This window comes from Aricia agestis, chromosome 6 (assembly GCF_905147365.1).
Source record: "Aricia agestis chromosome 6, ilAriAges1.1, whole genome shotgun sequence".
In the NCBI taxonomy this organism is placed as follows: domain Eukaryota; kingdom Metazoa; phylum Arthropoda; class Insecta; order Lepidoptera; family Lycaenidae; genus Aricia; species Aricia agestis.
Window position 1 is genome coordinate 2,863,341 of NC_056411.1, and position 25,705 is coordinate 2,889,045.

The following is a 25,705-nucleotide window of genomic DNA, read 5'->3' on the forward strand; positions in this document are numbered from 1 at the left end:
GAAAGGGATAAGGAAGGTATAGAAAAGCTTCTGAATGTCTGGAAAGATGTAGATGCTTCGATGTTTCGTTGGTGCGAAAAGGAACCAAATTCAAAACTAACCTTTCCTTAGTTTTTATTATTCGTAGCATGTGATAGTGCGGACATTCATTATTTTGTCAGGTTATATCAAATTAATGAAATCGTGGTTTGCTTGCTAGACATGATCCCACTAAATTAACCCATCAATCCCCAAGCGGCAGCCGGCTGTCGCATAACAATTGAAAATCTATTGTGTCTGCGATACCCACGATGGAGGTGAATCAGAGCCTGCATAATATAAGAACTTTAGTGCAAAACACTTTTTTCAACCTAAATATTAAAACCGTGATATAATATAATTATATTTACTACCAACATGAAAATATGCCTAGTAATAAGGTCAAAATAATCATTAACAACTTCCAAAAATATTTAAATAAAACTATTTATATGGTTAATTTAATTATTTTATAACCTAAAATTCTAAGACAAAATAATAAAATGTATAATATTGTCTCGGAATCCCAAGATTTTAAGTTAAATTCTATTATTAATCTAGAACGGAAGCAAAAAGATTTGTGAAAAAATTGGCAAAGTGCGAGTCGATCTCGCGTGCGAGTTCCGTGAACGGCAGAAAGGACATTTGTTGTTTTGAACCTTTAAATATATTTTATTAGTAGCCCTACTAGACTCTGTTTATCGCGCGGGAACCGTACATTTTTAGGCATAAAAATTATCCTCTTTCCATTCCCGGGACTCAAAGTGGCCCAAACCAAATTTCAGCCGTTTAGGCGTGAAGAGGAAACAGACAGACAGACACACTTTCGTATTTATCATATTAGTATGGATTGTAACTATATTATAATTATAATATAATTATTGACTTAGGAGCTGTTTCACCACTTCCTGATCAATGCCGGATAGGCTATCCACGGCTTGACAAATAGAGTATTGAGCATCTATCAAATAAGTTGTGGATAGCCTATATCCGACAATTTACTAGGAAGTGGTGTAACACGCCCTTAGTCTAGCCTTTTAAGCCCGGCCGCACATTGTCCGAAATTTCTGATCAGAAACAGTCTCTTACATTTTGTACTGAGCCGAGTGAGCTCGAACTCGCTGGAAGGATATTTCGGATAGTGTGCGGGGTGGCGGTCCGGCGAAATTCAACTGTTTCTGATCAGAATTCGGACAATGTGCGGCCAGGCTAAAATAAATTCATATTCTGTGACAACCACGTAGAAGGTAGCTGTCATTCATGACTTCACTTTTGTATCTCTGTCATCAACATATTTTTATGACAGACCGTTTTGGACAGAACCTGCTGTAGTAGTTTCACTAATTACTAGCACGAGTACTTGACAGTAATAACGGGGTTTTATCCATTTGTATACAGAACCCTGAAATGTAAAAAAATAATTAACATTATAATATATAAACATTGTACTGTACGAATATAAAAGGCAATTACACATAAATTAATATTTTATTACAACAATCTCGGTCTAGTTAATTCAAGACTTTTTCCTGTGCTACAAGTAAACAATATGGTAAGTAATTTTAAGTTACCTAATCTATACTTAAAATTATATATAATATATTATTTTATTATACTATTATAAAGCGGAAGAGTTTGTTTGTGTGTTTGTTTGAACGCGCTAATCTCAGGAACTACTGGTCCGATTTAAAAATTATTTCAGTGTTACATCTAAGGCCATTTATTGAGGAAGGCTATAGGCTATATTTTATTACGCTAAGACTGATAGGAGCGAAGAAATAGAGAAAAATCTGGAAAAAACGACAGAAATCCTTTTAAATTACTTATTATCTTAAGAACTACTGGAGCATTTTTTATGTTATTTTGTAAACATGAAGAATAGACCACGTGTAGGGACATAGGCTATTTTTTGCGGAAAAATGTACGGTTGCGTGAAATTCCTAAATTACGCAAGCGAAGCCGCGCGGTACATCTTTATATAATAAAATGGTAGGAAAGTCAATTCTGTACATTGAATATTTTTGTACAATAAATAATACTTGGGACGTGATCTACTATGCTAACGCGAACGAATTCGCGAGCAACAGCTAGTAGTTATATAATTTAAGAGTACCATTGTCCTACAAATAGAACCATCCATATTTTAGGACCATCAAGTCAAATTATGAAATCCTTTCCATCTCTGTTACTTTCAAGATTTCTCGCAGATATTAATGTTGTTTGTCTTACCAAATTGAAGCTACTCACAAAGAATTATTAGTAGCTTGATAGTAACAAAAAAAAATGTTATAGGGCTCCCTGATTATAATTAATCATCTGGCTAAGATCCAAATGCGTCCATCTATTCCATCCATTTATGAAAAAAAATTTTTTTTTTCAAATTGTTAGTTACCTACTTCATCAAATAACGTACCTATTCAATTATTGGCTTCCACGCCATTATTTTATTTTATTTATAATTTTTAAGAGACATATTATCATATTTTGTTTCGAAATATTTGGTTACAAATCATATTATACTATATTTTCAGGATGATCAGGAAATTAAACTGATAATTTTCATCAGCGTATGGGCCATAGTGTCAGCGTACTACACAGTGGATGAGAACATAGATTTAGCCGAAATTACTGGCAACCAGATCGTGCTGAAGAAGTATGCCGCTTGCCTTCTGGACAGAGGACCTTGTTCAAAGTCCATGCTGACATATAAAAGTAAGTAATTTACTTTTTTAAATAAAATAAATAAAAGTTTATTCAACAATAATTTTTCAACAAATTGCCCGGATCGGCAATTTGTATGGGTATGACGACGGATTTGTTGAGTTCCCAGCATTGTTCTCATAGAAAAAGTTGTTAATTTAGAAGGGCTTATTTGATGGTTTTATGGATAACGGTGTTTACCCGAACAACCTGTATCTGTTTACTGTGAAAATAGCACCGTTAAAAGAGCAAAATTGTTTTTTTCGAGATTTGTATGGGCAAGCGCCCCCGCGTCATGGAGTTTTTTATACAAAAGTGAAAAAAGACTTGTATAAAGTATTATCACTTAGATTTGTTACACCCTGTATAAATACACTTACTGGTATCATATTTCCAGTAACTGCAGAATGTATATTTTCAGGGCACCTAAAAGACGCTGTAGACACGGACTGCGCTGAGTGCAGTCCCTCACAGAAGCACTACGTGCACGAGTTCCTCAAGGCCATGCTGCAGAAGTTCCCTGGTGATCTAGAACAGATCAAGAACAAGTACGATCCAACAGGAGTACATGTTTTAAAAATCATTGCTGAGATTGAGAAATACTAATGACCGTTTTTTGAGGATTTTCGATTGGAGTTTTTCCAGGGCGTTGCTATTTGGTTAAAGCCTTGGGCCAACGCATTGAGCTAACGCATTGGGCCAACGTGTAGAGTACGGAATATCGCTTTAAACTTATGTTCAAGTAGGCCTCTACAGTCTACACGATGGCCCAATACGCTGGCTCCACGTGGCTTAATATTTTGACGTTACCCAAACAATAACATTAGTGAATAGATATAATTTAGTTACGAAATCTCAGAAATCTGGCATTAATGGTATATTCTGTTTAAATCCAAACAATTCTATAAATTAAAGTGACTAATTATACTACTAATTCTTGTCTTTATAATTCCCAACCGCTTGGGTCTCCGATTACTCGCTTAGATAAACTAAACATAACGTCTAAATTGTTTTTTACATGCGTTTTCTGTGAGGCCATAAAATAATTGTCATAATCTAACTATACCTTTTCTTCATTCTTCGTCTCGCGCGGTGACGTTCCATCTTTATTTTATTACTACCTTACCCGACAAACGTTGTTTTGCCATATAAATTATTTCTTGTGTCAATATAAAAAGTAGATAAAAAAATATTTTCAGGCCTAACAAAATTTAATTAAAAACAGTTGATCCGTTTTGGAGGAATTCTGGCACAAACACTGTGACACGAGATTTTTTTTTTAAGGTGCCGGTTGGCAGTGGACGATATGAAGAAACCGCAGACGACGTGTCTTCGCGACACCAGTTTCTATGTATTTCTATGAAATACCCTGCGCAGCTAGCGACACGAAGCTAGCTACACATTCATAGAAATACATAGAAACCAGTAGTGTCGCGACGACACTTCTTCGTCGTCTGCTGCAACTTCATGTAGCTTCATGTAGTTTCCAACTTGTACCTTAATGTTCTTTCTGTCTTGAAATACTTTATATGGCAAAGAAACGTTTGCCGGGACAGCTATATTATTAAAATGAAGAGTTTACTAGTTTGTTTGCTTAAATCTGTTTAAACGCATGAATCTCACAATTATATTGGACAAATTAAAAGACGTAGGCTACTTTATTTGCGGAAAAATGTACGGCTTCCCAGAATCCCTTATTTACGCGTGCGGAGCCAAGCGTAACAACTCGTAATTAATATTTGAAATATATTATTTTATTTGGAATAACAGTTTTGTACACGTGGCTTATTCGACCTTGGCATTTTTTGCTGAACCACTAATATTTAAATGGTTCGTATATAATTATTGGATACTGACCTACCTCATAATTATTAGCCACTAATGATGTCTTTATTTTTCCAAGAAAATAATATATTTTGTAATTTTGTAGCTCTACTAATAACTTAAATACTACCTTTAATAATATGAAGTCTATAAAACTAAAATACTGAAGCTAGTATCCATAAAAGATAAAATGAATTTGATAGTTCTTAAGAAATATTTACTTGTTAATTTTTATTTAGTGTTGTTAAGATTTTCTTTTAGATTATGAATATGAAAAGATTTATTTCGGTACTTTATTTTACTGACGTAACCAAAAGAAAATTACTTTTATATGTTCCGCACTTAGAGACGAATATTAATTACCTGGAATCTCGGAATCGGCTCCAACGATTTTCATGAAATTTAGTATATAGGGGGTTTCGGGGGCAATAAATCGATCTAGCTAGGAATCATTTTTAGAAAATGTCATTTTATATTTTATTCGTGTTTTATCGAATACCGAGCTTTCAAATTGCTAGTTATAATTAAAGGGGCGACTAACCCTAAAATGTCGATTTTATAATTCATTTTTATACTTGAAAATAAACCCTGAATTGTTTCATTTTCTAAAATTAGATACTACATTATATTTCCGAGAATTCGATCTGAGCAAAAACACGATATCTTAAAATTTTCTCGATAGAAAAAAATCACAAAGATGCATCTAATTTTCATGAATTTTTCATTTATTGCCATAACCGTGCATTGAACTAAGTTAATATTTTAACACATTGTATAAAATTGAGAGATCGACCTAGCGCATTTTTAAAATGTTGTATATTTATCGAGTTATTAAGAAAAAACTCATTTGGCGGTGAATCCGCGTCGTTCTTTGTCACCTGGCATATGAAAGACGGGCGTGAGTGTGAAGAGAGAAGGACGATGTTTGTTTTTGGGGTTAGTCGCCCTCTTAAATGAAGATTTTGACATAAGCCCCGTACATTATCTGTCAAACTCTTCATTAAATTGAAGTTTCATCATCATTATCTGTCTCTGAGTGCGGCAGTCAGACAAAATTATTATTGACTCAAATATAAAAAAAATCTTTATCATCACAAATTCTAATGAATATTGTATTTCGGTAAGTCTTCGCCTAATATATTCCCTGCAGATGCATTTAGTTCTCTGTTAGTCTTAGAACTTTGGAGCTGACTTGGCTTTTAGGCGTATGCTTAAAATTTGCATATGATAATTTTCAGAATCTGAATCTTACTTTGTTAGTTGTGCGGATTTCGTAGAAGTTTTGCTGTGTTTTTTATTAACCCAAACCGATTTTTCTGATATTTGGTATGAATACTTTGAATCCCGAAAACGAACAAAGGATACTTTTTATCGCGAAAAAATGTTCAGTTTCTGCGCGATACACGAATTGTTGCGCAAAGGAGTTGCGAACGTCGTGTAGTGTAGTAGAATAAAATATTTTAAAGGTCCATTTCATAATATGAATTGGAAATTGTGAATGAAAAATGTATCTTATGTCTTCTCGCTGCGACGTTATTTCGTAAATATCTCATTCAACGATTTTTTTTTACGAAAGAGATTTTCGATGACTTTTCGCAAGCAGTATGCTTTATTAGCGTGGACACGATGTGTTTTTTTTGTATGAATAATATTAAATGATTAAGATTTAAGGGGGCGACTAACCCTAAAGTGTCGATTTTATAATTCATTTTTATACTTGAAAATAAGCTCCGAATTGTTTCATTTTCTAAAATTAGATACTACATTATATTTCCGAGAATTCGATCTGAGCTAAAACACGATATCTTAAAATTTTCTCGATAGAAAAAAAACACAAAGATGCATCTAATTTTCACGATTTTTTCTTTTATTGCCATAACCGTTCATTGAACTAAGTTAACATTTTAAAACATTGTATAAAATTCTATCATTGAGAGATCGACCTAGCGGATTTTTAAAATGTTGTATATTCATCGAGTTATTGAGAAAAAACTAATTTAGCGATGAATCCGCGTCGTTCTTTTTCACCTGGCATATGAAAAACGGGCGTGAGTGTGAAGAGAGAAGGACGATGTTTGATTTTTGGGGTTAGTCGCCCTCTTAAATGTTTTCGTGCAGCTTAGTATAGGTCTCCATAATAGATGTGTCATTTGACACCTGAAATTGATAATCAGATAGGTCCACACATTCTAATAAGATTTGGCGAGACATTCAAGGTAATTACTAAATGAATAAAAAAAGGGATTTTTACAATAGCCATTATATTTTCGTAATCAATTTCTTGTTATGATTACGGACGGGGATTCATAAACTTAGAAGTTGAAAAAACTTGAACAATCGCACGGTTCAGATGGAAACAGCGGACGGACCAATTAAGCGGAATGGAATGACCGGTTTTATGAAAGTTGGACCTTCACGGGCTATTGGCCGACCCACTTCCACTTTTATGTTTAAATAAATATTTTCTTTTGTTTCACGTTCCAGCGACATGGAGTTTTGTACACCTCTGGAAATAACTACAATTGTTTAAAGGCTAACGTTGGGCTTTGATGGATAACAGACTAGGATGATAGACAACAATGCCGAAGAGCGTTTGTGTGCCAAAGCCTATTATAAAGTCAATGATTTCATAAACGAAGGCACATCTTGGGAGTAGGATGGCTGCTTGCAAGGTTATTTCTACATTATTTTATGACTTACAATTATGTATGTATGTTGACATTGTATATATAATTTTAAGTTACAAAATTGTAAACCTTATTTTAAAAGATTAATTTTTTCTCACTTTTTTTGGTAAAAAAGTGGGCCCCGTGCGAGTTTCTCACGCCTGTTCTTCTCGCCGGGTTAGTTCCCGAACCGGTGGTAGGCACCATGTAGACGTTCAGAGAACATTTGCAAAAATTTATTCTGTATAAAAAAGTTTGAGTTTGAATGATTGCCACGATGTTTGCGAAGCTGTAGAGTTGTAGGCTATGCACAGTCGATGTTGATGAGCAATCATAGATGAATATACCCCTCACACGTTGGCAACCGCTTGTATTGGGTCAACGAGAAAAAAAAAGTATTGCCTGGCTGTATAAGTGTAGACCGTACTTGCAAGTTACACCGCAACGCGACACGAAGATGCATAATCTAATATATAAGAATAAGTGGGGTTTTCCTTCCTGACGCTATAACTCCAGAACGCACGAACCGATTTCCACGGGTTTACATTCGTTGGAAAGGTTCTGGGCTCCGTGAGGTCTATAGATAATAAAATCAGAAAAAACTTCAAGAAAAATGCAGGAAAACAGGAAAAATCATTTTATGGCAAAACAACGTTTTCCGGGATAGCTAGTCTAATATATAAATATTTTCTAAATTTGTACTGAATTTACAGATTTCCTGTTGAGTTCAGACGTGTTGCAAATCTGTCAAATGCATACAAAATATTTAGAAATGCATTACGCGCCGCGGTCCGAATTGACCCTTGCCCGTACGAATTTATTTATTTCGAATTGAAAATGTTGACTTCAATCAAATAATTCAAAAAAATCCTTGTTGCTTCTAAGCCTTTGAAAAAATCCTGTTTGTCACAGTTTAAAAGGTCGATGTGGATGATATTGTTTCATTATTTTTACATTTACATTTTTGTAATACGGAGATCAATATAAAATTATTGCTGATACCTCTTCACACGTCATAATATGAATTTACTTTTAGATTTTTATGAGAACAAAGGATGGTTATTACTTATTATCCTACAAAAATATAAAATTCCCACGCGATAAACGAATTTTAGGTAAAATTGTAGATAACATCTTGAATGGGCGTATATAGCTTTAATAAGGGGGGTCACTAACGTAAAACGGCCAAGTGCGAGTTGGACTCGCCCATAAAGGGTTCTGCAGCAGCTTAAATACCTACTCTGCCTACAGACACGCTCCACAGTATAATAATAATAATTATATTGTAAATAGAAAAAAATACATGTAGGTACCTCGCCGATGAAAATCGATGGGTACATAATATATTGTCGATTGGACAAGTAAGATGGAAGTAATGGGGGGGGGGGGTCCGGACCCCCAGGACTCCCCCCCTTATATACGCCAATGACATCTTGTCCACAATATACAAAAAAAAACGCCCAAGTGCGAGTTGGACTAGCGCACGAAGGGTTCCGTACCATTATAGAGCAAAAATAGTTAAAAAATATGTTTCTTTGCATGGAAGCCCCCTTTAATATTTAATATTATTATTAATTATTAAAGTACGAATATAGTTAAGGATGCTGTGAAAATTGCAAGTTCCTAGCAGTTGCCGTAATTGCATTTGTTGTAATGGTTGCCCCCCTAAAATATTTGACTTATTTTGTTTTTAGTAAGTATTTGTTATTATAGCAGTAAAATATTATATATACACAATCTGTGAAAATTTCAGAAATCTAGCTATAGCGTTTATTGAGATATAACCTCGAGACATACATACGGACAGACAGACTGACAGACATGGAAGTCTTAGTAATATGGTCCAGTTTTTAGCCTTTGAGTACGGAACTCTAAAAAAAATACAAGTACTTAATATTCTATCAACTACGATCCAGCAATATTTTTCTTAGGCCGCCTCCCCATATAGGCGAACGCGCAGTGCGCTTGCAACAGCGTTTGTGAGTAATCCACACATAGGAAGGTCGCTCAGTATGCTTTGGATCGCGCCAATGTGCGGACGGATTCAAAATGTATGTTGAGTCGCTAACAGCTGTAGCTGTATATTTATTCACAGCATATAATTACTTTGTAAATGTGGACAAGAAAAAGTTTTTAAAGAGTAGTCTCTAAATAAATAAATAAAAGGCGAGAAAACGTAACAAACAAAGAAATAAACTCACTTTTACATAATATTTTATAATATTAAAATAATATAAGTAATTATTTTATTACCTACTTATATATGATAATTATAATAATATGTAATATTTATTAAATTATTACATATTATTATAATTATCATAACTATAACTCCGGGCGAACTGATCGCGCGGCCTATGTGTGGATGAAGCACGAAGCTTGCGACAAATGTCCTTTGATCTTTGCCGACATTTCCGACCCGCGCGGCAAGCTCGCAGACGCGTCGGCCAACGTCTAAATACCTACGGCCAACGCGCGAACGCCCGTTCTACACATTGGGCCGACGCGTCTGCCAACGCGTTGGCCAACGCGTTCGCCTATTGGCGGCTCTCGACATAGGCGAACGCGTTGGCCAACGCGTCTGCAGACGCGTTGGCAGTGCGCTTGCAACGGCGTTTGTGAGTAATCCACACATAGGAAGGTCGTTCAGTATGCTTTGGATCGCGCCAATGTGCGGACGGATTCAAAATGGATGTTGAGTCGCTAACAGCTGCAGCTGTATATTTATTCACAGCTTATAATTACTTTGTAAATGTGGACAAGGAAAAGTTTTTAAAGGGTATTCTCGAAATAAATAAGTAAAAGGCGAGAAAACGTAACAAACAAAGAAATAAACTCACTTTTACATACTTTATAATATTAAAATATATTTTTTTTATTACTTATTATTTATTATATATAAAAATTATTACTTATTAGTCTTATTACTTATTATAATTATCATGATTAATAATTAATAATATTTATTTATTAAATATTTAATTTATTTTGTTTTTAGTATATTTTGTTGTTATAGCGACAACAGATATAGGTACATAATCTGTGAAAATTTCAGAAATCTAGCTAAGTATAGCGGTTCTTGAGATACAGCCTGGAGACAGACAGATGGACAGACAGACAGACGGACAGACAGAAATGCAGACAGATGTTGAAGTCTTAGTAATAGGGTCCCGTTTTTACCCGTTGGGTACGGAACCCTAAAAACATCGTGAGGAAAATAGAATGTCCAATAACCTTATTTTTTTTTTGCAACTTTTGATATGATTTTTGGTTCCACAGGCAGTTTTTACTCTGACTATACAGACGGACCGCATTTCAACTGCAATCCAACCGCAAATTGCAGTTCAAGTGCAGTTTGAATGCAGTTGACATGACTGCAATAGAACTGCAAACCAAATGCGCAGTCGGATTGCAGTTCAGTTGCAGTTGGCGTGCAGTCGTGTGAACCGCATACCGACTGCATCCAAACTGCACTGCTACTGATTCCATGCGCGGGAGAGCGGAGCGTACGGGTGGGTGGGATAGTGCAGTTTGGATGCAGTCGGTATGAAGTTCACACGACTGCAGTCAACTGCAATCCGACTGCGCGTTCGGTTTGCAGTTCTATTGCAGTCGTGTCAACTGCATTCAAACTGCACTTCAATTGCAATTTGCGGTTGGATTGCAGTTGAAATGCGGTCCGTCTGTATAGACCCATAGGGCCCAATAAATTTAAATGTTTTCTCGATACTCATATTGTTCGCCATTTCGTCAAGTTAGATGTTAATTCGCCACAAGAAGGAAACGTGCACTCTTCATCGCCGCTCCGGGCGAACTGATCGCGCGGCCTATGTGTGGATGGAGCGCGAAGCTTGCGACAAATGTCCTTTGATCTTTTGCCGACATTTCCGACCCGCGCGGCAAGCTCGCAGATGCGTCGGCCAACGTCTAAATACCTACGGCCAACGCGCGAACGCCCGTTCTACACATTGGGCCAACGCGTCTGCAGACGCGTTGGCCAACGCGTTCGCCTATATCAAGAGCCGGCATAAATACCTACAGCCAACGCGCGAACGCCCGTTCTACACATTGGGCCAACGCGTCTGCAGACGCGTTGGCCAACGCGTTCGCCTATGTCGAGAGCCGCCATATGTCGAGTGCCGGTATTATGGCGGCTCTCGACATAGGCGAACGCATTGGCCAACGCGTCTGCAGACGCGTTGGCCCAATGTGTAGAACGGGCGTTCGCGCGTTGGCCTTAGGTATTTAGACGTTGGCCAACGCGCGAACGCCCGTTCTACACATTGGGCCAACGCGTCTGCAGACGCGTTGGCAGTGCGCTTGCAACGGCGTTTGTGAGTAATCCACACATAGGAAGGTCGTTCAGTGTGCTTTGGATCGCGCCAATGTGCGGACGGATTCAAAATGGATGTTGGGTCGCTAACAGCTGCAGCTGTATATTTATTCACAGCTTATAATTACTTTGTAAATGTGGACAAGAAAAAGTTTTTAAAGGGTATTCTCGAAATAAATAAGTAAAAGGGGAGGAAACGTAACAAACAAAGAAATAAACTCACTTTTACATATTTTATAATATTAAAATAATTTAATTTTTTTATTACTTATTATTTATTATATATAAAAATTATTACTTATTATAATTATCATGATTAATAATTAATAATATATATTAATTATTTATTAAATATTTAATTTATTTTGTTTTTAGTATATTTTGTTGTTATAGCGACAACAGATATAGGTATATAATCTGTGAAAATTTTAGAAATCTAGCTAAGTATAGCGGTTCTTGAGATACAGCCTGGAGACAGACAGACGGACAGACAGATGGACAGACAGACAGAAATGCAGACAGACGTTGAAGTCTTAGTAATAGGGTCCCGTTTTTACCCGTTGGGTACGGAACCCTAAAAACATCGTGAGGAAAATAGAATGTCCAATAACCTTATTTTTTTTGCAACTTTTGATATGATTTTTGGTTCCACAGGCAGTTTTTACTCTGATAGGGTCTATACAGACGGACCGCATTTCAACTGCAATCCAACCGCAAATTGCAGTTCAAGTGCAGTTTGAATGCAGTTGACATGACTGCAATAGAACTGCAAACCAAATGCGCAGTCGGACCCATAGGGCCCAATAAATTTAAATGTTTTCTCGATACTCATATTGTTCGCCATTTCGTCAAGTTAGATGTTAATTCGCCACAAGAAGGAAACGTGCACTCTTCATCGCCGCTCCGGGCGAACTGATCGCGCGGCCTATGTGTGGATGGAGCGCGAAGCTTGCGACAAATGTCCTTTGATATTTTGCCGACATTTCCGACCTGCGCGGCAAGCTCGCAGACGCGTCGGCCAACGTCTAAATACCTACGGCCAACGCGCGAACGCCCATTCTACACATTGGGCCAACGCGTCTGCAGACGCGTTGGCCAACGCGTTCGCCTATGTCGAGAGCCGCCATTAGACGAAAGCGATTTAGCCTTTGATAATAGTGAAACTAAATAAGATAGTCTTACCTAAAAAGCTACGACAACGAAAAAACTATAAAGAGTTAGTAAAGCTATATCTTATCTTATATCTTTAAACGAGCAATTCTTGTATATATATAGATTGGAATCTCGAAATCGGCTCCAACGATTTTCATAAAATTTAGTATATAGAGGTTTTCGGGGGCGATAAATCGATCTAGCTAGGAATCATTTTTGGAAAATGTCATTTTATTCATGTTTTATCGAATACCGAGCAAAGCTCGGTCAAATAGCTAGTTTACGGTTAATATTAAGATTAGTGTACTTAGCCTTCAAGTATTGTTAGAGAAGTCAATAGCTTAATCAAGAATATTTAGGTTATTTAAGTTGCAGGTTTATTAATGCAATATTTGTAAACTTAAAAGTTGAAATCATTAAAAACAAAATATGTAGTTGAGTGTTGTTTTTGAAGGATAATAATATTATATTCTTATTATTTTATGTGTTTGGTACAAATAGTTTTGTCGAAGAGGTTAATGAAAAGAAATCGTCCCATTGCGAGTCGGACTTGTACACGTAGGGTTGCGTACCGTGAAATGACAATTTTGTATGGGGCCCCCCACTTAAATATAAGTATACAACTAAGTATTTCTTGAAAGTTTCAAGCGCCTTAAGAGGGCGACTAACCCCAACAATCAAACATCGTCCTTCTCTCTTCACACTCACGCCCGTTTTTCATATGCCAGGTGAAAAAGAACGACGCGGATTCATCGCCAAATTAGTTTTTTCTCAATAACTCGATACATATACAACATTAAAAAAATCCGCCAGGTCGATCTCATAGAATTTTATACAATGTGTTAAAATATTAACTTATTAATCAAAGGACGTTACTTAGTTTGCGTCTCTATTGATTTACCTTCCACTCTAGTAAACAATACTATACCTCCGAAAATGATTAATTTAATAAGTAATAAATACTAATTCACACCGAAACCCCATAACCTTTTTTAACCTTAGTCTCCGAGTTGGGGCGATGTAGGTAGGAGATTGTGTCACCCTAGTTATTTACTGCTTTACTTTAATAATGCGTACCGGGAGATTAGGCTTACCGCTCACTTGCGACAAAACTTAAATAATTTCCCTCGCACGGATTTCGGTGACTCAAGCCGGTTTTATTCAAACCAAGCTACTTTACGTAGAAGCGATTTTTATAGTGTCCAAGTATATGCGCAGTATACAAAATTTCTTTAGTTACCCCGTGGGTCGAATGTTTAACACAACTAATATTGTATTGCAGTACAAAATATCACCGAAACAAAAAAATAATCGTAGAAGGTTAAATACAATAATTGCATGATATAGTATTTATCTTTTAGACGTTTAAAGATATAAGATAAATACCGATATAAGATATAGATAGATCCGATATATATATCGGATCGTTACGATATATATATATATATATATATATATATATATATATATATATATATATATATATATATATATATATATATATATATATATATATATATATATATATATATATATATATATATAGTTACGAACGTAACGGAATACACATAATATAATTCAGCGTTAATTTGGCAATATTAGAAGTTGGTGGTTTTTGACAAAGTTTTTCGAATTTCTCTAAAGTTAATGACGTTGGGGGCACCTCTAAATTTATTATGATCTAAATAAAATTTTGTACGTATATTTGTGAACAGTAACAGCAACTTTTTATAGGTATGCCGAAACGAATATCAAAAAAAAAACATTTTTCGCTCTACCCTATGACACACACTACAAAGTGCACACTGCACTTTGTAGTGTGTGTAATGTTTTATTTGTTAAAAAATGTATGATAAAAGCATGATTTTAAAACAATAATATATATTAACTCGATGCACTCCTTCTCGACCATAATATAAACTACAACTGTGCGCATGCTCCTACGTTTCCGCATTTTGCGTCAAACGGGATCCAAAGTTTTCCGCTCGCGTAATATATTATATGATTGTTACATACAATAATTGCTTGTGACCTCGTGGTGTAGTGGCCAGACCGCTCGTCCGCGCGGACGCGTGTAATTCGAGCCTCATAGTCAAGACTGTCATGCCTTTGGTGAGCGCTAACCCTAAGGCGTAGCGGAAGCACAGGCGCTATTTACTCGATTGTATCGCCATTTTTTTAATTTGCCGATAAGGTATCGTTTTGACGCGTTAATTATTGCGTTTATTATAATGAACCATCCATTTTGGCTGTCGGGCAATTTGTGTTTCACACTTTGCACCCCTTTCGACAGTGGTTTAATCAGATGTTTTTCATTTGGCATAAATTTATGGAACCTAATATTATTATTAAAATAGTCATAATATAATGTAAGTATTCAAAAGTACCTATCTACATTTGTTTTTCGACATCCACGCCCAGAGATCGGTATCCTGCCGAATCAAAATCTTTTGAATTTGCAAACGGCTAGTAACATTATATTGTAATAATATAATGCTATAATAACACCATAACATCATCAGCTATAATTAGGTATAATATATATTATGTGTACCTACCGTAAATTATTTCCACCTTCATTTCCCAAACCCATGTATAATATTTGAAAGCGCCAAGTAAAATATTAAGATCGATGCGGCACGTGATTGATTGCTTATGAAGAGACTTACCTATTATGTGGAAATTGGCGAAGTTTGATGAAACATTTCAGGAATTCCTCACCACGCTAGATTCGTGCATATTCCCACGTACGTGACTTCCATCCATTTTCCATTAGTAAAACGATTTTGGAACACCTGTAATTCGAAGCAATAAGGGTTATAATAAAGTTTTAAAATTACTTTTTATTGAGATCTGATTTTAAGTTCTATTGTATAAAATTAAGGTATATTTTCCTTTGGGAGTTGCAGCGGAAATGGCAGCACGGAGTGATGAGCTTCAAGTGGTCTATGGTTTGTCGCTTTTTGGCAATTACGCGAATAAACGAGAGGCGACGGTAATACGCTAAATGTTATTTATTTATACTGGTATGAAAAGAATAAACAGCTATTTCAACAGGGAAAATGATAAAAGTGCTTTTTAATGGTGTTGTGCCCAATTTGCTTTTATTAATCCAGCCAGCTATAATTGTTGTATGCATTTAAATTTAATTGTATGAACGACTAGATGATAGGTAGCGAGGTAATTCTCCAATTGCCTATCTACGTTATAATAATTATAGTTATTACTGGAGAGTAACAAGTAATTACTCTCCAGTCTCCAGTAATAATTATAATTACTTAATTAGTAACTATCATATATTATACGTGGGAGAGCCATGCTTCGGCACGAATGGGCCGGCTCGACCGGATAAATACCACGTTCTCACAGAAAACCGGCGTGAAACAGCGCTTGCGCTGTATATTAGTGTTCGGAATCATACCACCTGCAACTTTTCGCTATCGCCCTACGCGAAAAACATACCATCCTCATCACGTCGATAAGTGGCAGTCTTCCACAGTGCGTTTTTCGCGTAACTTTCTGCCGCGCACTGTAAAACTCTGGAATGAACTGTCACCAGCAGTATTTCCGGACCTATACGACCTGCAAACCTTCAAGAAAAGAGCGTATCCTCTTAAAGGGCCGGCAACGCACCTGCAGCTCTTCTATTGTTGCGAGTGTCCATGGGCGACGGTAGTTGCTTACCATCAGGTGACCCGTTTGCTCGTTTGCCCCCTTATTTAATAAAAAAAAACTAGCTATGTTTAATTGCTTATGTCAGTATGAATGATTGTGACTTGCCTCGTGGTTTTGATCACAATTGTAAAGTCTAGCTACTAAAAACGAAGGTCTCGTTACGGCCTCCCAAGTCCCAACTCTAACTTATTATTCAATCGAATAATAATTACTCGATGAACTAATTATTAAAGCAACTTCAATAAATCCTCCCTTTTTATAAAACAAAAGCCTTTAAAATAATTTTCTGAGAAGAAAAACAAAATAATGAATCGAATATTAAAACAACTTTACAACACTTTGTTATGAGTGTTTTATTAATTTTTATTGACTGTAAGGGAAAATAAAATTTGCTTGACCATTAAAAACTGATCCCCAGACTAACTTTTAAGTGTACTCTTGGATGAAAACGATGAAAATATTAAAAAGTATAAGAAATTCAAATCTGGAACGGGAACAAAAGGCGGGTTATTGTTGGCTCAATCGACGTTCACTTGTCGATAGACTATGTATAGCCTGCTGTACACAGTAGACTAATATTGGGCCAACGCGTTGGGCCAACTTGTACAGTAAGGATTTCGCTCCCAACCTATGGTCTCTACAAGTTGGCCCAATGCGCTGGCTCAGTAAAATGGCCCAATGTGTACAGCGGGTGGAAGAGTAGATGGAAAATAAAAACCGCTACGCCACCAGCCGCGCCAAGTAGCTACAAGGATGCTTTTGCGACTGACAGTTATTGGAATTTTCTTTACAATACTTATTCTGATGTGCGCTTTTATAATTCTGGACGTCACGTTATCGCGGATTCCACGATAAAACGTTGGATACGTTAAATGCCCCTTTCCATACATTTTACTTCCCTAATCCCTATGTTTTCGTTTTACCGCGGACGTCCACGATATTACCGCCACGTCCAAAATTATAAAAGCGCACATTGAGAGCCAATTATTTTATGTCCTGAGCCTGTTAATGTCAATTCAAGTAAGTATATTAAACTTTGTAACTCGACTATACTGTACTCGGCGAAACATATCGCTAGCGGTCATTGACTCCCTGTCAAAAACTTGTCATTTTCTATATAAGCCGCGATTGACAATAAAGTGTCAGATGTTGTCAATCGCGGTTTTGTATAGAAAATGACAATTTTTGACAGGGAGTCAATGAGCGCTACCGCCATGTATCACCGAGTACAGTATAAATAATTATCACAGGTGTCATCCAGTTTTTTCCACGTCTCATAACATATCCTTTGAGCTCTGCTAGCTTTTTTAGAAATTGAAATAACGCGCGGAAATTCTAATAATTGTACTATTTGCGAATTGCGTGGGGAATTAGTGTGAATAGGATTAATCAGGGCGGGGAAAAGCTAATCCGTCGCCATGTTATTTCTAAAATACCTAATAGCGCTGGCTATCATCAAAAGTTTCAACACACTGCGTGGATTCCGGGAACTAACATTATTCCGAACTAGACTGACAATATCAACTACAGTGACAAGTAAATTTTGCATGTACAATCCCTTCACTGTTATGCTACCCCTGACGAACCCCTATGTCAACAATACTAGGATTATTCTCATAGGGACTGCCAGGTAAAACGGCTGCGAACGGACCATATTTTGGAGTTTGCTATTCCTGAGCTCTCATCAACATGTGCATGTCCTAATTGCACAAATTTAAATTAATTTAGTTCAGAAGTCCTCTTCTAAGCTTCATATCTAACGTTATTTGGTTTTAGTTAATAAGGGTGCTAATACAGCTTCTAGCTGTTAAGACTAACATTCAAATAAAATGCCACTTTTTGTCCTACTGGCAACGTCAACAGTAGCCGCATGCGGAGCGGTCGACTCTGGCTACGCGGGCTACTTGGCGACGTCGTCAGTCGGTCACCAGGTAAGTTTCCCGTCATACATCCCAATAGAACTAGTTGGCGACGCCGCTGGCCACGTAGCCATGGTGCCCCGGTGAGGTATGGGCCTAAGATTTTCCAGTTAATTTCACAGCTTAATACATCCAATATTGCATCTTATTTCATTACTGGAGTTGACGCAAAAAAATCAGCTTGTCACGGTGCCGTTACGTTAATATAAAACGTAATTAAGTATGAATAATCTGTACACCGATGAAAACTGTGCACGCAACGGGAATTACATGATTCATTAATTAATAATTAACGCAGGTCTGAAATTAAAAGCTAACAGAGTACGATAAAACTTTTTTTGGGATTAAAGGCTTAGTTTTGGCACAATAGCTGATAAACACCGAACTAGTAGGCCGACTTTTAGGCGCTTTTCAGACGAAGGGGCGGGGCAGGCCGGTCAGTTTTGCTGCGAACGAAAGCACAAAGGAAATCCTATATTACCAACTACCAACGCACACGGTGGGCAAAAAGCCCGCGCCGCAGGTGCCCGGCGGGCACTGGCGGCGCATATCCGCGGCTGCCCACCGTGGATCACATAAACCGGTTTACATGCAGTAGGGCAGGCGTGTGCTTTATGTACGCGGCGCGAGCAGCCGCAGACATCGACGAGCGAGCTGCGAAGTTGACCGGCCCGCCCCGCCATGTCGTCTGCACAGCGTTTAGAGAAACTGACGAATCGGGTGGGTACCGCTGCAAGCACGATATGGCAGGTATTACACGCATCAATATTATCATGATTGTAGTATCACGCGATTCACAAGTGTACTGCGATACTGCGATTCGGCCTATTACACCATCAATATTATCACGAAATCGTGATAATATTGATGCGTGTAATACCTGCCTATGAGTCACATCGCACGCTGACCGATATGACGTCTACGTCAAACATATAAACAAGAACACTTCTACCTCAGCCTATCCTGGTTTTGCCTATTATGGGTTAGATTGCTTTAGATTAGTATCAAGAAAAGGTAGTGTCAAAAAGGCATCGGTGGAACGACTAGGGATACGATACAATTTTCCACATAGCTGTGTAGCGGCAACGAAACAACACAACACAAAAAGCGACAGCAATATTATGCGTCTTTTATACTCTTCCGCTATCCTGTCCGTCGGTCCGTCAACGGAATACGTCGATGTCAGTGTGGCTGTACTCGGCGAAACATGGCGGTTGCGGTCATTGACTTAATGTCAAAAAATTGACGTTTTCCATATAAACCGCGACTGACAACATCTGACACTTCATTGTTAATTGCGGTTTATATGGAAAATGGCAAGTTTTTGACAGGGAGTCAATGACCGCTACCGCCATGTTTCGCTGAGTACAGTATACATTTATTATAATAAGTTGGTAGAACGCAAAGTTTATCCGAAACGACGGATAGTAGAAAAAGCGGTGAAAACGCACCAATCATGCGTTGTTAGCAAGTTAGGTACATTCTTTTAACTGTCGTCGACGTAACGCTACTGCCTTATAAACTTCTAGCTTTATCTTCTTTGCATTCCGTTTCATTGCGTCAAAGTAACGCATAAACGTGGCATAAAAACGTCGGAGCATAAACGCTGCGACAATGCAATGCAACAAATCAATAATAATATTATGTTTAGCTAAAGCTATAGCTTGTTGTGTTTTTACTCAGTGAAGTGCTCATTTCCTAACCCTCTCGACCTCCACGAGAGCCCTCAGACACAATGCCTCCGACGTTCTTATCTTATATTTGGCCTCAAATATTTTCATTACTCCAATTTATTACGAAAAATATGGAGCATACTAATCGTGTACCGATCATAGCTGCATTTCAAATAGCTTCCGTAGGGTTGGCACGTTTGGTAAAAAATATAAAATTATAATATTCAATTTATGTTTGAATTTATGAATGAGGATGGAATTTTTATTTTTTACTTAGTCTTAAAATAATAAATGACACCGTCTAGCTACAATCAATTGTCACGCATAAAAAATGTATTTAGGACGGGTCCACACAGAGCGAGCAGCCTCGCGGTGACTCCCGAGGCGTTTTCCTCGCACGGCAAATGCCCTATGATGCTACTCCCTCTGTGTGGACACGCGGCAGCCTCGACTGAAACTACAATGCTGCCTGCTGAGCAACTGACCAAATCAAAAGACCGACACTCGGTGGCTCGGGCGCTCGGCCGCTCGCCCGCAGAGCTGCATCGCGCGGCGAATGCATCGCGAGGCTGCTCGCTCTGTGTGGGCGCGCCTATTTTTTCACAAGGTCACTATTATAAATTCTGACTGGTTAGATGTTTTGAATAAAATAAAAAAAAATGTATATTAACTATTATTATTTCTAATTTTAAAGTTTTGTCATGTTATTGTTTGTGATGAGTGGCCGCGTGTTACTTATTTATTATTTTATAACACGTGTGAACTTAATATAAAAGTATTATAACATTCTCAGAAGCTTTAAAGATAAAATTTTATGAAACGTGACAGCCCTAGATTTATATCGTGCTTTGAAGCCATAATTTTTTATTTCATATTGCGGTTGGAGCCTAAACGTACTACAGTGTATCAGCCATAAAATTCTGACGCTAAATATTAATGGTTCAAATGGTTTATCTACGTTTTAGTTTTCAAAAATCATAATACAGTTGCATGAATACGGTTTAATCCGTAATTATTTTTAGGTGCTCGCAAAAATTCATGATGATTTTGACACTAACAGAGTCAGATTTTTTCGTAGATTTTTTTTTCTCCGACGTTTGGAATATTTTCCAGCGGCTTTGGTCCCGTGTGGATTGACATGACAGATGTCCAACTTACTGAAGTTATGGAAAACTGAAACGCCGGGATAAGAAATGAGCTCCGCGAAAAAATCCGTTACTGTCGAAATTATTAACCTTAGGCCACATTTATAACCCATAATAGTATTATAAATGCGAAAGTGTGTCTATCTGTAATTTCTTCACGCCCAAACCGCTGAACCGATTTTGCTAAAATTTGGTAGTTTAGGTAGATCTAGATAGGAGGACTTTGAGTTCCGGAAAAGGACATGGGATACTTCTTGTCCCGGAAAAATGCAGGGCTTCCGCGTGACAAATGAATTTTAGCGTAACAGAGTTGCAGGAGTCATCCAGGATTATTATATTTCTTATTTATAGCGTGCTCAAAAATAAAAAAAATAAAGGTTTCATAGTGAATAAAATATGAATTATTGCAAATAACATGGCATAAGACAAAAACTGGCTTCAACGCGTTAAAATCTTAATAGCGTTTTAAGTATATGAAATAATTAAAAATCGACGCAGCAATACTTATTTTTAAATTAGAGAGCCATACATTTTAAAATCGAGCATTAATGTGAGGTCAATAACAAGTTTAAGAAACTTGAGAGGTATCAAGGGAGACCCAAATGGAACGAAGTTATTTCTTATGTTCAAAAAACCTGTATACATATGTATACACTCAAAAAAATTATAAAAAAAAAACGCCATATACTGACTCCCAGGAATACTACCAACGCATCGCTGTTTATTCTTAAAAAGCGCTATCTAGTTGACGCACAGGAATACTAACAACGCCCTCTGCCTCTACCATGCAGGTTAGAATAAAAAAGTGTCGATACAACTTTTTCTGTCTAGCCCAAGGCGCAACGCGTGATAACGAACTACGTTTTACCAATCATGATTCATTAACAACAACGAAAATAACTGTCACTCACTCAAAAATCTTTATAGATGTGAAGGTTTCTGTCTGGGACTTCTTCTTGCTTAAACCACGTGACCGATTTTGACGAAATTAAGTATGAACATACTTTGAGTCCCTGGCCAGGGGCAATATAGTTTTTATCGTGAAAAACGTACGGTTCTTGCGATACAAATTCTGATGCTATAAAACACACGGACGGAAGAATGCGAAACCCTTTCATATGGTGGCTATTCAAGCATGAGGGAATCTTTTAAAGAAATAATGATGATATGAAACTAACAATATCGTGAATTCAACGAACTACTCAAATAGTTATTCCTTTTGACAAGGCCTTTGTCCACCGCCATCGGGACGTCATTGACAAAAATTAAAATAAAATGCCACTTTATGACCTAGACTGTAGGTTTCATTTTGCTCTACGCAACTACAAAACAGCGGCTGCATGGGTCACAAAACAAAATGAAACCTATAGACAAGGTATAGCGAATAGGATAGCGAATCTTTTCGTATCAACGTGAATTGTGAAGAAGTCATGAACGTGCCAATTAAACTTTTTTTGTGATTCGGTGCGGATTTCAATTTGCCTAATTCGGTGCTCACTGTGCAGAGGTTGATCTTCATTGTTGGTAAAATAATTTCGATACTAGTTTTGTGACTAGAAGCGTGCTCCAAATTTTATGTCACGTGCTACAGGTGGCACGCGTGTCATTTGGTTTGCCATCCCTGACCTAGGTCATAAGCCCGGGCGCGCACTAGCAGCCAGGTTGCGGCGGCCATCGAAAGTATGGCAGGTCGCGTTGCGGCCAGGTGCGCATCGTCTATGGCGGTATCATACTAAGGTATCTATCTCGATGGCCGCCGCGGCTTGGCCGCTAGTGCGCGCCCGGCCTCAAGTGGCATTTTATTTGAATTTTTGTCGCTGACGACTTGACGTCCCGGTCACCGGTGACGGCGGTGGTGGCTGTGATCTAATATCGGGGATGTTTACATTCCCTGTCAAAGGCTAAAAATAAAACCTGCCCGCATACAATCATTGTTTTGTTACCAATCGTTTGTGTTCCCTCTTTTATTCACAGGGGCCTGATTCTCAAATATAGGACGTCGCTTTGATCGCGCACTGTCTGGTTAGAGTATGAACCAGCATTTTTGTGAGCTCAACACAGTCTATTAATATGATAGCAATTAGGTATATTCAAAGTATAAAAAAAATCCGTAACTCCTTGAATATTTTTTTTTAATTCAAAAAGCAGCAAAGGATCACACAACTTTCATCATAAGAGGTGCAGCAGTGAGATAACAGACTGGCTTTATTTCATCCTTGCAATTCTAATATTTAAATGTACCATTGAGGAAATTGATACCTAAGCAGTTGACAGACCAACGTCACATTTTGGTTGTCAATGATTGTGATCTGTCGCCTGGGTTTGACATTTAGACTTCCTTCACATTGTCGCGAGCCGCGCGGCAGCCGCGTGACTTGTTTTAGTATAGCAGTCGCGCGGCTGCGGCACTACTAGCGGTTTAATGTGAAGGCAGCCAAACGCGACCAAACTACGTAGGGCCCCCATCTGCCTAGGATCTCTGATAGTACAAATCTATAATTCACTTTTTCATTTAACCCATCAATCCCCAAGCTGCAGCTTAGCGGACTAACAAAATTTAGAAGCATTTTTATTTTTATAAATTAGACCATCAGGTTATGCAGTTAGAACAGAAAACACCATGGTACATGGACTTTTAAAATCATGTTTTATTTTTGGCTACATATTCTGATCATCGTAAGGTTTTATTATTATTTTATTAACCCTTACGCTCGTTATACTAGCCCGTGGACCAGGGTATAGTCTAAAATAAAGTACCTATTTGTAGTTGGGTTAAACGTTCTTGGTACTAAATAAAGCTAAGCTTACAATTATAGTTATGTTATGAGTATAGTCAAACGCTTTGCAGCAAACAATAGCTAATTCCCTTTTAGCTGTGGACCCTTGAAGTTCTTGATACCGCTGACTAGGTCAAATGGCTTATTTATAAGACTTTCTCGTAGTGTGTTTTCTAAAACAATAATATTATTATGTTTGCAAATGTGACATACATTTAGCTGTCTGGCTGGCCGATTCAATGTCCGTGCATTAAGTGGTTTCTAGTTTTATCATTTTGAAAATGAAGTGCTGGTCAGGAATCATAATATCCGCATATTATCTTAAGCGAATATTGAGCTATGCGAATCCATAATATTATAAACTAAGTATAATCCGGCCTCTAGACGATCAATAATTATTGTATTGTGTAATATCACGCTTCAATTTTCTTGAACAGTTAATATGACAATTAGATTGAAGGCGCGCGATGTTCAATATCAACCCTAGACGGTCTATAATATTACCAGTACATTATATTGCGCAATAAAATTGCTCGTCTAGGGGCTCGCTAAGACATAGACCCATAAGCTATAGAAAAAATGCGCATGTCTTAAGCTTAGGCAAAACCTACGCGACCAGGCGACTGCGAAGCGGAGCGTCAAGTTGTCAAAATATGTGTTTTTTGTATAAATATAAGCTTTAAGAGTTAAGAGTTAAGCAGATTTTTTTTTCATTTAAAGTGTCAATAGCTATTTGACCGAGCTTTGCTCGGTATTCGATAAAACCCCAATAAAATGACATTTTCTAAAAATGATTCCTAGCTAGATCGATTTATCGTCCCCGAAACCCCCTATATACTAAATTTCATGAAAATCGTTGGAGCTGATTCCAAGATTCCAATTATATATTTATAAATATATACAAGAATTGCTCGTTTAAAGATATAAGATTAAAGAAAATCATGTTGTCAGGTTCATATTCTTAATACTAGTGACTTATCCTAATCTAGTCAAAGTTGGGGCCGGGGCACATAAACACGATACGACGTCGTGTCGTACCACGATGCGGCGTCGTTTCACGATGCGACGTCGTGCCGTGTATCGTGGCACGTTACGATGTCGCGACGTAGTTTTTTACGATGCTCTTCATATATTCCTACGACGCGACGTCGTATCGTGTTTATGTGTCCCGGCCCTTATTTCTTCTGTAATTAAATTTCTCATTTACATTACCTTTAATGTTAAGTATATTTCTAATTTTAATGTTAGCTAAGAATATTTCAATATGGAAATGCTCATTTAAATTTTTCAGCTCTATAAATTTCATACGTTGAATAGGGTTGTCAACATGATAATATATTTACGTAATGCTTTCAAAGTTATTGTTGTTATGGTTCCATATCCAAAGGGTAAAAACCACAACTCTATTACTAAGACTTCGATGTCTGTCCGTCTGTCTGTCTGTCTCCAGGCTGTTTCTCAAAAACAGGAACCCTTAATGCGCGAATCCGACTTGCACTTGGCCGATTTTTTATATTATGAAAACTTTTAATTTAACTTTAGTAATTATAAGTACTCATACCATTGAATAAAAAAAATATAGAAACATACAATTACACTTAGAGACCTGCAGCAGATCAAAGTAAAACAGTCTGAGGTCACACAATGTTTCATGTGAAATAAAACTTGTCAATTTAGTCAACAGCGCCGAAGTTTAGTAGTTTTTATCTACAACTTCTTTAAATAAATAATTACAAAGAACAAGTAAATAACTTGTGTAAAAGTGGCATAAGTTTTAATTTGATCACTCAGCAATGTTTTCTCCAAAATATTATAATAAGTTT

At 37.3% G+C, this 25,705-nt stretch overlaps 1 protein-coding gene across 1 annotated transcript; it reads left to right on the plus strand.

Annotated features, from left to right (window-relative positions):
• Positions 1-290: 290 nt before the first annotated feature.
• Positions 291-3,324, plus strand: LOC121728067 (ejaculatory bulb-specific protein 3-like). The gene is made up of 3 exons (XM_042116172.1): positions 291-296; positions 2,550-2,730; positions 3,140-3,324. The coding sequence occupies exons 1-3, from the start codon at positions 291-293 to the stop codon at positions 3,322-3,324; spliced, it is 372 nt and encodes a 123-aa protein (XP_041972106.1).
• The last annotated feature ends 22,381 nt before the right edge of the window (positions 3,325-25,705 follow it).